Genomic DNA, 15,431 nt, shown 5'->3' with positions numbered 1-15,431 from the left:
TATTCCTCAAAGAACAGCACATGCTCAATTTTATATAAACTTTTTCCCTTCTATGTAAAACTGAGCATTGCTCTCATAATCTGCATTTGGAGCAAACAGTTAGAAGGAAAATGAGCTCTCTTCCTCAACTTCCCATTAGGCCGATTGAGGTCCTAAAATCCAGTTGTTAGCGTGTGTCCGTATTCAAACATCCATCTTGCAACCGAAACGTCTGACTATTACAAAGCAGTATGACTTGAACCAAATAACATTAGACTCTATAAAGAAAGCTTAAACTAGCAATAAGAAATTATCAATGACATCATGAGAAAGACTAAAATGAAGAGAAAGCACCAAATTACAGGAGTAACTTTAATGTAAAGGAGCCACCATGAATTAGAATTATAGAGAACACAAAGCAGACCCAGGCTGCAGAAGCACCTGTCCATAAACAGAGAGAAAATCTAGGTGTTCCTTCTAGAATGAAGAGGAAAAGGATAGGAGAAGATAAAAGACACGGACTTTGAAGAGAACAAAACAAATAGGATAGGACCACTGCACCAAGAAATAAGCAAAAAACATCCCAAAGACAGGCATTTGAGAAAGCTCATCACATGCCAGCCTAAATTCACAGCAGTTGAAACATTTCCAGAGAAACCAGTAAAAATAATGAATTCCAAGAGCAAATGACAGATTTTTATTAATATTCAGAAATTTAAAAAGCAAGTTATACAAAAAAACTCATAATGTAAAGGAACATATGTACAGCATTATGAGAAGCAAAGGCAGTACCCCAAAATTCTAGACCTGGCTAGTATTTGGCATATGCTGCTACTTGGTATCCAAACATGATTCTTGTCATGATATTTTTCTCTCCCTTTCTAGTTTTTTATAAAATAATCTTTGTGATTTATAAGCTGGAACCACTTTAACAACACAACTAGTAATAATAAAAGAAAGGATGAATTGTGCTGATGAGATGAAAAGAAATGAGGCAGAGATGACTGACACTGACACTGCATCCCCCAGGTCTCCCCTGCCCCAGCCTCCCCTTCCCTCATTCACTGCTAGCCCGATGGCCTCCTCGCCGGGCACACTCCTGCCTCGGGGCCTTTGCACTTGCTGTGCACCCCCCCCCCCAGAATGCTCTTACCCTAGTGCTCAGCGGAGTTCACTTCTTCACTCCCTTAGGTCTGTCCTCACTTACCTCCCTGGTGATACATTATTGAAATGGGGGCCCAGGAAAACAACTTAGATGCATTGCTCCAATTTGTGGCTTCAAAACAGAGGAATACGTAATAGGTTAGAGGACAAAAGACTGAGACTTGCTCAAAGGTTGGGATGGGTCACAGTCAGATAAAATTAACCTTAAATAAATCTGTAATATCACAGTTAAAATTATAAAACAAAGTCTGTTGACAGAAGTTTTCTCGCTTTTCCCCCAACTCTGCCAACTTCTCTCTTTCTTAATCTCCTTGGCTAACTTTTCCACATCCTCTCCACTAAACCACTGGAGTGTCCAGAGTTTAGGGCGCAGACCTTTTTTCTCCACAGATAAACTTCCTAAGTCACATCATGCAGTCCCACGGTATCAAATACTGACTGTGCTACAGACCCCCAAATATACATATTGAGCTAGGAACTTCACTCTTAGCTCGACAGTATATTCACTTGCTTTCTAAATATCTCCAATTTGGTGTCTGATAACTCAAATTTAACAAGTTCAAAACTAGCTTACTGATTTCCCAACCTCACTCAACCCCATTCCTCCTTGTCGTCATAATACCTGTAAAGAGAAACTTTATTCTTCCAGGTTCTCAGACCCAAACCGTGGCGTCATCCGCGATTCCTCTCTCCTCGCATATCAGTCAAGCCCCGAGCAGAGCCCGCCAGTGCTCCCTCCTCTGACCACACTTCCCCTGCACGACACCCCACTCTTGGCCATCACTGTCCGCTGCCCACACTTCCTGGACGCCCACCAGGTCCACTGTCTCCATCGTCACCTCCCTGTGTGTGCTCTCAGTTCGGCAGCCAGACTGGTTCTCCCCACAAGGCACTTTCCCACTCCGTTTACCCAATGGCTACCAAGTGCTTTCAGCGCCCCACCGGAAGCCTACACAGCGGGCTGTGAGACCATAAACACCCCTATTCTATGGCAACCGCATTCCCCCACACTTCCCGCTGCTGACTGGGCTCCAGCCACATGGGCCTGCCACAGGGCCTTGCACTCGCTGTCTCTTCCTCTCGCTGATTCTCTAGTCCCTTCACATCCCCGCTCCAATGTCAACTTAGCAAGTAACCCTCCCGGGACTACGGTATTTGTACAGGGAGCTGGTCGGCCCACTCCCAATCCACCATCACTGTCTATCCCTTTGTTCTGCTTTATTCTTCTCTGCATTTACCATGGTACTTACCCCTGCCTGCTGTGTGTGCATGCGTGCATGTGTGTGTGTGTGTGTGTCTTTCACTGGGGAAGACAGAACACCATCCCTCTACTCAAAGAGCTCTCACCTGGAGGAAGGGGAGGGCCTCCTGAGTTGCCACAGTCTCAACCATACTGACGCATGACAATGAAGGACAGGTGTTTGGCTGTAAGCGAGAAAGTCTCTCACATGGCTCAGCACTGCCGGGGGCCTAAGAACACACTTTTTGACCACAGATGTGCTCAAACAGAAGCCCTGTGGCCAGCTACCCCTCCCAAACAATTGCACTTAGTATTTCTAAACCTTAACTTTTAAAATTTAAAACAATGGTATGCCATTTCATAAAGCAAATTCTGAGTATCCATCAAATCAGCATTGATCTACGTGGTACGTTCAGAAAAAAACTTCAAAATATCCTGGCAACTAATACTATTGTAGGCTGTCAACTCATATATTTAGTATTTCTCAGGTAGAGATGAATGCTCTCCAAATGTGGCATAAAATTAACATAAATTAACAGCAAAGAGAAGCCACTAAGTGTAGATTTATCATCATTTCCAACCACCTTACAGGTGGTATGACTGCCTGCCTCTCTCCTGGGTGGCCATGTCATCATCAGATCCGCCAAGTTTGGCGACGTTGCTTTGCAAAACTAAAATATGTAGGAATGGATTTGGTAAAAAGTCTGTACTTTGTCTATATAATTTCTAGAACCTGCTTTGCCTTTGAAGCAGTGGCCTGCAAATGCAGTCAGTTATGACACTATGGCACCAGAATCTTTGTACGCGAGGACATGAGGTGCAGGAGAGCTCCAGCAACTGGGGAGAGTTAATTACGGACATAAGCAACGTGTCAGAACCCACGTCCAATCTTTGCAGTCAACAGGACAGGACGTAAGGAATCACACGGATGGGTCGGAACCACCTCTTCGGGGGAACCCTTTACCTACTGCCTCCAAAACCAATGCCGTCCAGGCCATCAGGGCATTCCCTGTGCACGGCAGCTCTTCAGGCTTTGTCAAGGGAACATCAGTGAGGAAGCTGCGTTTCTTTCTTCCCGCCACGACTTTCGGCCAAGTGGCACCCCTTCCTGCCCCGACTTATAGCCATGTGGCACCCCTTCGGTGCCCTGAGACTGCAACTTTGCCAACACCGATACCCAGGGTCAGGACTGCCCAAGTTCACTTCTGAGGACCCTCCTCCTAGCCTCAAGCATCACTTTTAAGCCTCTACTGCTGCTCCCAGCAGCTGCAAAATGCCCAGGCCGACCCTCCACCCCTCGACACACCTCGAAGCAGGCCGACCTGGGAACTCTAACTGTGAGCTCTGTATATGGGGAGTCAGCAGTGAAGGGACCCAGTAAAACCCCGAGACTCACAGACACCTCAGGAGTCTGCTCGGCTGGGAAGGACAGAGGGAACTCCGGCCGCTGTGCGGCAAACGCTCTGCTCATTTCAGATTCCTTTCCTCGGACTGTCAGAACTAAAGGAACGGATCAGTGGACGTGGTCACACTACCAGCGCCCCAGGTCACGCTTTATGATAAAGCTGGTGCAAATCAGACTGATTATTGTCAATATTTACCCCCCAGTTAGACCTTTATCTGTATGCAGGACATATAATTAAGATAGTTTTTCACTGTCGTTAATTAGAAGCCCATAGGATTAAACCCAATGTGCTGAGTGCTTTCAGCACTTGTTTCCCATAAGCTTTTAAGTCTGCCACGTCTTTTCAGTTAACCCTGAGCATTTCTCTCAGACAGGAAACCCGTTCGCTTACTATTTCTGAAAGGACTGAGGAATCGCACATCTCCCAACATGAGGAGCCACCTTGCGCTCTCCCACCGAGCAGGTGCCTGAACTCAAAGGCAGGAGCCCACCAGGCAGCACACGTGTCAGCCCCCGGGGGGGGGGATCAAAGCAAGCCATTGCCATGTGGGGCGCTGTGTCTGTTACCTTATCTTAGTTTCCTAAGAGGAGCTAGAAATCCAATCTTAATATGCAGTCTCTCAATTTTTTATGTCATCGACCGATTCAGAAACCACCATCAGCGCGTGCAGGCGAAGCGCCTGTGCTGGCTGCGCTCCGTCTTCAGGCCTCTGATCTGCAGTCTCTCTCCCTAGGGACCGGGTCCCATGCTGACAGGGGCACTTCGAGTGGGCTCCCCGTTTTGTCATACTTTCCTAACGCTGACGTGTCGGCACTGAGACAGTACATGGAAAGACTCGGCTCCTGCACAGTGGCGGGGGGGGGGGGGGGGGGGGGGGGGGGGGAATGACAGTCACATCACTTACCCTGCTGACTTCCTTAGGAGCCGCTTCATCTGGGGAGGGGAGAAGGAAGGGAAAGACACAGTTAGAAACCTGGAGTAGGTTGGGGATCAGAGAACAATAAACTAGGAGGCTCTTTTTCGATGCTTCCTCTCAGGAAATGAAATCTAAGAATCTGGTTTTTAAAATCTGTAAGATAAAAGTTAAAACAAGTTTAGAGCTAGACGTCCATATTCCTTTGGGAGGAAAATAAAATAACACAACTTGATAGTCATTTCAAGACCGCCTCTCAAGAGCTTCCCAAGTGGGAGTGCCCGCAAATCTGGCTGCACCGCGGTTTGTTCAAACACACACACCTCGGAAAGTCTGTGAGATCTGCAGTCCTCGCATGACACAACCCACACGCATCTCAAGTGACCATGAATTGTGCTGTGAGGGTTCATTCCAGCGTTTCGTATCTGCTGGAATAACACACGTCCCTGTGTGGCACCCTGGCCAAGCATGACACACACCCACTAGCAATGCAACTGTGTGGAGTGGGCCCAGGAGCTGGGGCTGCTTGTCAGCTCAGGTCAGAGATAAAGTGAGACTGGTGGGTCACACCCGGTCTGAGGAAACCCTCTGAAGGGCTGTCCCCTGTGGAGACATGGCACAGCCAGAATATACTTGTGTGACCAACAGGGTGCGAGAGACAAAGCGGCCAAGGTTCCACGTGAGGTCCACTGGTTCTGGGTGTCCCATGCCCATGCCATTGGTTCTGACCCAGAGAAATTGGATTTATGAGGCCCTTTCAGAGGAAGGGGAACAGAAACTGGGCCTCTCCTGACCCGTCACAGGGAAGCAGCCTTTAATTCAATGCCGTTGCTACCTGTGTCTCGTGCAGCAATCAGACCCCAGCACCAGTGCTCACGTCACAAGCCAAACATCTCGTGCTTCGGAGCTGCTCCAAAGCACAGCCTAATTCATCTGACAACAACACGTCCCTCACGTTCACACAGAGCTGTTGTTCTTCTTTCTCTTTTAATAGTTTTATTAACTAAACCACTGAGGTCTGCTGGTTCCTGGTTCTCTAATTTCCCCAACTTAATTGCTTACCAGTCATTTTCACAAATAACACGAAGTTTAGTCCCAAATCACATACCAACCAGTAGCTTCCAAGCTGGTCCCTAAATCCCACACATGCCCCAGCAATCATAGCTTTATACACACACATGCACGCACACACACATGCACAAGCATGCACATAGAAGTGCACACATGACACACATGCGCGCACACACACGCACATGCACACAGAAGTGCACACATGATACACACATGCGTGCACACACACACAACCATCCAGTTTGTCTTCCAAAAATATTCTATCAGTCATGTCCCTCAGATGCTTCAGAAACTAAACTATATGTCAACACCAGTTGCACACTGACTTTACCTGGAAACCTTTTAAAAATTACCAGGTTGGGACAGTAGGTGCTCAATAGTGGGTGTTCAATAAATAGAACCTATGCTTTGTATTCTTTTATTAATGCACGCTTGCTTATACAATTTTCTTATAATTATTCTATAATGGTTTGATTATTGCATCTGATATTCCTAATAAGCATGTTATAGGCAAAACATTTATTTTATTGTCTACACTGAAGTCACATCATAGAAATATTTCATTTACTCTTCAACTCCTAACCCCTGATCCTCTTAAACCTCTCTGAAGATGACACCATTTAATTTAATCATTACAACAAATTTTATTAACAGGTTCTAAAGTGAAAAAGGCTTATATGTTTTTAACATTTTAAAGTTTTTACCTAATACATTCAATGAGCATAGGTGAAAAGTCAAGGTGGATTAAAAGGCGCATATGAACAGCAGCAGCTGCATGAGCGGGCTTGCTACTAGGACTGAATGGAGGTGGCAAGCTGGAACTTTCTGGAACTTTCCACCCCCCCAGCCACCATCACTAAGACGTGAAAGGCAGGTCAAGGGAAGAAGAGTTAGAATGTCCAGACATCTGTAAATAAATGTTCCTTTTGCTTTTCCTTTTAGTTTCGCTTATTGTTCCTCAAACTTCAGTGTGCATAAGATACTCTCCTGGTATGTGTTTATAAAAACCAGCTTTATTTTTTCTTTATGGGCAGATTAAAGTACTTGAAAGAAAATTTTTACCTACAGCTGATTTCCGGATTTTTCACCACATTTATGCACTGATTTAGAAGTGCATCCTCTATCTCTTCCTCCAACATAGAGGTCACACAATTTTTTGTTAAATGAATGTCAAGTACGCTAAATTGGGGGAACACGGTGTTTTAGCTGAGATGAGTGAGCACAGTGAAATCTGCCTGGAGAAAGCAACCCTGCTTCCTACATGTGGAATTCTCATGTAGTGGAACGCCCTTGTCCAAGGAAAATGTAAGCGTATTGAAGAGTCCAGAGGCGGATGTCCAGTGGCTGAGACCATGAACGAGGGTTTGTAGCCCAGACCGCAGTCTCTTGTGGGAAAGGTGACTTCTTTGCCGCCTCGTAAGTCTGCAGTCAAACAATATTCTAACAATATAATCAGACAGTAAAACCGATGTCTTTCCACAAAGACGTGTTCAAAGTAACAGAGATGCAGTTCCTGACTCCTCGCAGACCATGCAGGGCTCCAGGTGAAGAACCCCTAATGGACAGTGTCTCCTTCTAAGACTCCAGGGCCCAGGGTGTCTGGACACCCCCCCACACGCACTCATGACCCAACTGTGGGCATTTCACATGGCTCAGCAATGAAGCTTGCTTTAAAATGAAAGGGTAGGGAGCACAGTGAAGAAGGAAATTGCCATGGATACCAGATTTTGTATCATTCATGAGCATCTAATTACCAACACAAATGTTCACAACAGCAGACACTAGCTGTAAGTGGCATGGGGTTCTGGAAACATTTGTTTATTCAACAAGTACCTACTATAAATCCATTACCTGCCCGGCACTTATCTTTGCTTTCAGGAAGCTTACATTCTAATGGGATGAATAAAAAAGAAAAATTTTTTAAATTCAGCTATTATTATGGAATATCGATGCTTATTAAAGAGAAATTGATTAAAAAAGGAGAAACCATCTTCAACCTAAACATCATTTTAATATTTTTTAAAAAGTTTTAGGAAGAATAGTTCACATACACACACACACACACACACACACACACACACAAATCTCCTTGAGGATTTCCTACTAAGTATGCCTTTCATAGCAAGTACTTAATTTTGAAAAATTTATAAATATATACAGCTGTGCACATATTTGTAGTTTTCTTCTTGTGATCACTTTGGGTATTTCTTTTATATGAAGTAGGGTTTCAGGGATGGATCCAAATTTATAACTAGAACTTAAAGGAATTTATATTATGAGGGCTGATTTTAAAAAGTTCTGTGACTGCTTTATTCTTCTTTATTCTGAAGTAAGATCCCAGAAATCAAGGGGAAAATTACACTAAAACTCATATATTTGACAATCAATAAGGAATTATTACATTTTCTTAAAATTTCATCCATAAAAACTATAGACAAAAGTAAAGCAAACTATGAAGAGGAAAACCTTAGAGTAAACAAAATACATTTCTTAGTTACAGGTGATCTAAAGAAGATACATTTAAAATCAAGCATTAAAGAAAGAGGTGAAAAAGATTTGGGTTGATTCTTATAATCCTTTAGTATTTTTATACTTTGTTGATTTTTAATACCTTCTTATAAAAGGATTTGAGAAGGCTTACAATAAAAAATATAGATACAACATGACCCAAAAATGCAGGTGCTAAAAATGATGATGAATGTTTGTATTTATAATTTAACAGGATTTGGTTAAATTAAAAGTAAGTGAAAATCAGAACCACTATGAGTTAACATTAGCTAAAAGAATATGTATTTAATCTATATGTGCATATAAACACACACACATTTTATTAATTACACACACACACAGACAAATTGGTTGCAATTATGTTATTTTTTCCACAGTACGTCATCTCACAAGTCTGAAGTTAAAAAATTGTGTGTTCATCCATATTTTACACAGATGTAAATGTGTGTGCTAGCATCTTTGGGTGATGAGATTATGTGCTCTCTTCACGTCTCTATAAATTGTCACAATCACAATAAACTGCAATACACTGCAACTTATACGTTTGGGTCGCTTCCCTGCTGTTCCCAGACAGACGCCGGCATAGCGCCTACACAGGTAAGGAGGGTGAAGCGCCTGTCATGCGGGGGACAAGGAAGTGCGGCCTCCCGCATCTGTGGGAAGCCCAGCAGCGTCCCTGGGTCCCTTGCTGCTCCTCCTGGGTCCTCCCACACGCCGCCCACTGATGCAGCCTGCCCTGTGCACGCCTGCCAGCACTTGGCGGGGCGACCAGGCCCTGCGGGCTGCGTAAGGCCCCTGGCTTTGCCTGGCTCCGTCAAGACCTGGAGAGCAAACCCTGCACTCTGAGGTGGAACCAGGGTGTCCTGGCAGCTCGACAGAGAAAAAGAATGCACGTCACTGCTATACTCAGAACCAGAAAAGCAGCCCCATCGATATGACAAAAGAGAAATCATATAAACAAAACCAGTCAGCACAAAAAATACCAAGTCAAACAATTAAAAAAGCACAAAAAACTCCATCTGAAAAATCCATGAGATGAAACGCCAGGAGAATGCAGGTCTCCGTAAGCAGAGTCAGGCAGGAATTTGTGGGTGACAGGATTTCACTGCTTGATGTCAAGGAGCTGTTAGCAGGAAACCCCCGAACCCTTGACTGTGGGCTCTCTGAGAAAGGAAGTGGTAGCTCTCCTGTGAGGACACTACCGCCACTTGCTTTACACGGGCAGTGTTTCAAAAGTTCTTCTGTGACACTGCTATTCAGAAAAAAGCTGGAGTCTGATATTAATAACACTGCATTTAAAGTTATTAGGATAGGCATTTTAATGTGACATGTAAAATAAAGAATAAAATGAAAAGCTCTGATTAACTTAATAAAGAAGACATCAGAATAAATGCCTATAATATAAATTTAAGTTTTAAAAGTACTTTTTGCATTCCAAATTCTAAGCTGTAATTTTTATAGGATCTCAATTCGAAACTCCAGTAGGAACCATGTTGAAAATTTCCAGCTTTATTACTCTATGTTCAGGGAATGTGTTTTGAACAATTTCTACTTTTTAAATTGATTGGCCATTTCCCTGAAGTTGAACATATGGTCCTTTGCACTAATCTTCCATGGACATGTTCCTAGCTTTCAGTGCTCATTCTGCAGGAAAGGAGGAGTCCATGAAGTCACACATCGACAGCAGATGTCCAGAGGGAAGAGACACAGCAGAAGACAGAGGACTCGCCCCGCACTGGGGAGTAGTCACTGCTCCCCCATCCTCACGTCCACCACCCGCTGTGCCCTTCGGGAGGGGGTGGGGGACACACAATGACTCCAACATTCCCAAAGGGAGCAGGGCTGTCTTCTCACCGTGGGAATTCTTACTTCCCCCCACATTCATCAACTAGCTGTCCTTCATGTATACCTCACTCTCTCGGGAGCTGGCAGGGCTCCACTCAGTCTCCTCCAACCATCCCGGCTTTCTGGCCCAGCTGTGCAGCTTGTCGAGAGACAGACATCTATCTTCTGATAACAATTCAATCCACAACTATTTATCAAACATCTAACATGTGCCAGATACTGACTAAACGTCTCAGCCAGGTCAGGCTGAAAAGGACTTCAATTCCTTGGCTTCAAGGGAGCCACACACAAGGATGCCCCAGGCCCTAGCTGGTGGCGGGAGCCAGCCTGGAACCTGAGGGCTTCAGCCTGAAAACAGCCATCACCCAGCAAGGATGGCAGCGGCCACGTCAGCGGCTTCAGAGGGAAAAGGCACTAAGATGCCATCTGCCTGTTTCGTTCAGAGGCTACCTGATAGCATCACAGTTCGTGGGGTGCACCTTAGTATTCTAATATTCTCTAACCTATTTGAAAGTCGTAGGTTCAGGATACAGCATGTGAGCTTCCAGGGATTAGCACTGCTCTCACCACTCCCACAGCGCTTTTATTGTCTGTTCTGTTAAGCCTGCTACGGCGCCTGCGAGCGCATTACCACCCAGGACAGAGTTACCTGGAAGTGCCAAGTTTCCTTTGCACCTACACAGAAAGATAAAAAGTACACCTTGTCTAAAACTATTACTATTTACATGTAATACTTTAATTATCTTATCCTAAAATACATTTACTTATAGTATATGTTCTTATATTTAAGGATAAATCATTGGCTTTCGAAAGCGAAGATTAGTAAGCTCATTTTCTCCACCTACAGCTGTACTATCTATGTCTAAAAATGCTGAAAAGGATGAAACAGGCCTATCAGACGACTCTCTGGCTCACAGAAGGTAGGCATCAACTCCAAAGAAACAGGGTGAGACTGGAAATAAGAAACAAAACTACGATAGAACGTCACCCTGTTGGCTTTACCTCTCGACCTTATCCCGTCTTATGCAACAGAACAAGTCCAAGTAGGACTGTGGTATTCGTTAAGCTGCAAGGTGATCTTGAGACCAGCCGCTCAGTCTATAAAGAAAAAGGAACTGCATATTTTAACTGTATACATCGTGCACTCTTTAAAAGCCCCAATATTGTTTGTCATAACTTTTCAAACCAGAAATGTCAAAACCGCTGGTTTCAGGGTAAGGTATTGTCTAGTGTTGACTAGACACACACACACACACACACACACACACACACGGAAAGAGCACTGTAGCACTGTGTGGCGGGTACCACAGCGTACCACCGAGCACTGCAGAGCGCCTGCTGCAGGAAATGCAGTGAGAGCTCCCCCAAGGGTCAGCAAGCTCCCTGCTAGAATGACTGGTGAACGACCCAGCTGCAGGAATAAAGACTGAATTAACAGCTGCAGAATTGTACTCACGCCTTACAATGAACAAATCTATAGATGTGGCAAGAGTCCTCATTTTCATCAGATTTGTCTGAAATCAGCACATAATCGTCACTAGAGATCTTTTCTGTGGATATTGGGCAACAAACAAGTGGTGCTGAAATACTCGGCATTGAACAACTTTTCCACGTGTCATCATTTAGGTTGGAACAAGTGTGTTGACATTCGTTTTTGTAAAACTGCTGGTGGCCAGCACAAATCAAGAAAATGACCCAAACTCTACTAATAGTCATTATATTTTTCTATGCTATACATGAGCAAAAAGCGTAAATAAACCTTTAAACTAAATATTAGGCAATAAGCAACAGTGGTGCTGAAGTCCACTAGCTGTTTTTGGTCTCGCACACACGTGCAGAGAAACGGCGGCACTCCCCCACGGCTGTCCTTGAGGATGCAGCCCAGCGCGGCTGAACCTGCCCCTTGACCATCAATATAAGGCAAGAGCACCCCAACAGGCGCCTACGTGCATCACCTTGGGGCCAACATGCCGGCCCCGCCCCATGTGCAACCTAGTCTCCCTTGTCACTGATACATCTCATATGTCACCAGATATGCCAGTCACGGGGCCCCAGAGGCAGAGTCGCTTATGCCACAGCCTGGATCTAGCACACAGACCGAGCATGCTCTGGGCCCCAGTCAAATCCAGCCTTTAGGTCATCCAGAACCTGAACAGACCTCCAAAGTACGCCACCTGCTTTGTCATGAGAGGTCCAGATATAGTAATTTGCATGTTACTTTGGTGGCAATGACCCAGGACTGCTGAACACCTAAAAGCTTTGCTGATTATAGGAGGACCTCTCAATCGTTGTAGGGTTTATCTCCAGTGGTAGGCCGGTAAACGTTCAACAAATAACTTGCTAGGGAAAGCATGCTCTGATTTGTAGCGTTTTCCAGTCTCTGTGCTGTAAATACACTCACAACATGTGTGCAGAAACCAGCTTTCATAGGCTTGCGAGAGCCAATTATTACACATTCAGGAATTCTGTGAGCTGGTTGTTAAAACAGCTATTAATTAAAAATGTAATTACATAAACTTAAAATCAAGTAAGTCATATTTAAAGGTAACAAACACTGAAGACTCATCAGTCTCTATTTTATTCTCTATTACACATGCTCATGAGGTTGTGTGTGTTTATCTGTATTAATGTAGTATTAACATTAATACTACATAATGTTGTGCTAGTGCATATTTCATAACTGTTTGGTGACCTCACGTTGGTAGTTTGATACAGACCATGATGGGAATAATTAAGTGCTATGTTACTAAATGTTTACCAGTTTCCCAAGAGAAACAGAACCAAAACTCTGATTTGTAGCATTTGCTGATTTCTGTGGTATAAATACTTCCTCGCGGCTGAATTCAAGCTACCAACTTTGGTATCAATTGACTCTTAAAATTCCTGAAAATGTATCTACTGACCAACCCAATTCATGCCACTCCAGCACACCACTGGTTCCTTCTATTTTCATTTGTCATCTTTAGCTTTGTTGTTTTGTAAAATTTTGGGCTCTCAGCACCTTATGTGAAGGTTCAGTAAGTATTTATGTAATTTGTATGACCCTCGCAGCTGCATTAAAAAACTATTTCATAATTATTTAAAATTTAAAAAAATCTGTTTCATAAAAGGTCCAAACATCAGAACTTTAATCATAGGGAAGAGCTCACTTAAGGAAAACCAAGCACTGCTTTTATCTTTTAAAATTAACTGACATATAGTTTGATTGATAGATAAGAAATATAGATATACAGATATACCGGGGGTGCCAAAAAAATGTATACACGTGACTTGTATTCATCTTTTGTTATTGGTACATATTGAGTATTACAATTTTAATACAGTTTTTTCCTTTCTTAAAACATGTATACATTTTTTGGCACCATCTGTATATATGAACAGAATAATATAAGGTAGCAAAACATTAAAAATCTAGTTTTGTTTTAAGTAGTTTTGAAAACAAAAAAATTATCAGTATGGATAAAATTCAGAATATATAATACAACTGATGTTACTTCATTTTATTGTGTCAAAGGATGTTTAATGAATGAGAAGGTTGGGCAATTTTAAGTATCTTATAAAACAAGGAAATACCATCCAATGAGAGAAAACATATTATATTACAAAGCTAGGTGAGGGGAGAGAGGCTTCTGGGAAAAGGATGGAATGCAGGATGCACCAGGAATTAGTCTCTCCGCCTAGATACACTGTCAGAATCTGTCTGATGCAGCTATTTGGGAACTCTGGAGTCTGTTGAAGGCCTGCAACTTCCAGGGAAAGCTTGGATGATCAATTGTAATTAATTTCTGTCAACTGCACCTCTTAGCACAGAGGTGCCTACTTATCCTCCACCCCAGCCCCATGAGAGAAGTTGTGTACCTGTTCCTAGAGCAGTTTGTACACAGCTTGTAGGAGTCAGGGTGGGCAAACAAGGCCATGTCCTGCAAATACTGGGGATCTACACTCTGACCACTGACTGCTATTTCTGATATCAGAGGTGCAGACAAAGAAGTAGGGGACAATGTATTTGCACTTCCCCCAATTGTTGCAAGGCTCTCCCTTATGGCTAACCAGACTTGCAGGGGACTTAAAGGGCCAGTCCATTTTTACACACCCTTCATTGTTCTTGTCTTCTCCTCTGGGAGCAAGGGATTAAAGACACTGAAGACTTCAAAAGCAACTACATATACTATGCTTGCATAGGGAAAGACACAGGCTTAGAAAACCTGCGAACACTTTAAGTTTATATCTTAGGCTGATCCTAGACACAGAGACAGCTTACAACAATCAAAAAAACAAAGACAAAAAACCTCAAAACCTGGAGAAGGGGGTAAATCTGATTGGAGGTTACCTACTACATTGAAATATCCAATTTTAAACAACAACAAAATCACAAGGCATACAAACTACAAACTAAAAGTGAAGTATAGCTCATTCAAATGAAGAAATAAATAATGAAAACTATCCCTAAAAAATAACTGATGGAAGATCTGTAGACAAAGACTTTCAAAATCTGGCTTAAACAGGGTCAAAGTGAATATAGCCAGAGTGACCTGTGGGACAACATTAGATGGACCAACATACGCATGTGGCAGTCTCAAAAGAGGAAGGTGTAGAGACAATATTTAAAGAATAGCAGAAAACTTCTCAAACTTGATGAAAGACATGTATATAAACACCCAAGAAGTTTAACAAATTTCAAGTAATATATATTCAAAAAGACGCACACAAGATGCATAATAATAAAACTTTCAAAAGACAAAGAAAGAATTTTGAAAGCAGGAAAAAAGAAATAACTCGTTACATAAAATAAGATAGTAAGCAGATTCCTCAGTAAAATAATACACAGATTTCTCATCAGAAAAAATCTGGAGGCCAGAAGGCACCAACCATATACAAAATGCTAAAATTAAAAAAAATGTCAACCAGATAAACAAAAGCTAGGGGAGTTCATTACTATTAGTTCTGATTACAAGAACGTCAATGAGAATCCTACAAGTATGGGGTTGTCGAAAAAGTCATGACATATTTTTTTCTCTGTTTCTTGTTGCAAAAATGCGTGATGACTTTTCCAAAAATCCAAGAGAGATGAAAGAACACCAGATAGTAACTCAAAGCTGTATGAAGAAAATAAACATCTCAGGAAAAATAAATAGATGTGCAATTATAAAAGCTAGTATTATTTTAACAGAAATTTGTAACTCCACCTTTTTTGTTATCTATACAATATATGTATGCTTTAAGAGACTAATATATTTTTAAAACATTATTAATCTATAAGTTAGCATTATTGCAACTTTGGTTTATAATTCCACATTTTTTCTAT

The 15,431-nt window shown here is 42.7% G+C and overlaps 1 protein-coding gene across 7 annotated transcripts in view; it reads right to left on the bottom strand.

The window, feature by feature from the left end:
* The window catches only part of PDE10A (phosphodiesterase 10A), a 546,077-nt gene that overhangs the window by 100,285 nt on the left and 430,361 nt on the right, over nucleotides 1-15,431 (bottom strand). For all 7 annotated transcript variants that reach the window (XM_019628183.1, XM_019628184.1, XM_019628187.1 and 4 more), the window contains one exon: nucleotides 4,694-4,722. In XM_019628183.1, coding sequence (XP_019483728.1) covers nucleotides 4,694-4,722 — 29 coding nt within the window. The remainder of the gene's footprint in view (nucleotides 1-4,693; nucleotides 4,723-15,431) is intronic.

Source organism: Hipposideros armiger, unplaced genomic scaffold (genome assembly GCF_001890085.2).
Source record: "Hipposideros armiger isolate ML-2016 unplaced genomic scaffold, ASM189008v1 scaffold_753, whole genome shotgun sequence".
Lineage (NCBI taxonomy): Eukaryota > Metazoa > Chordata > Mammalia > Chiroptera > Hipposideridae > Hipposideros > Hipposideros armiger.
This window is presented reverse-complemented; position numbering and strand designations above follow the sequence as displayed.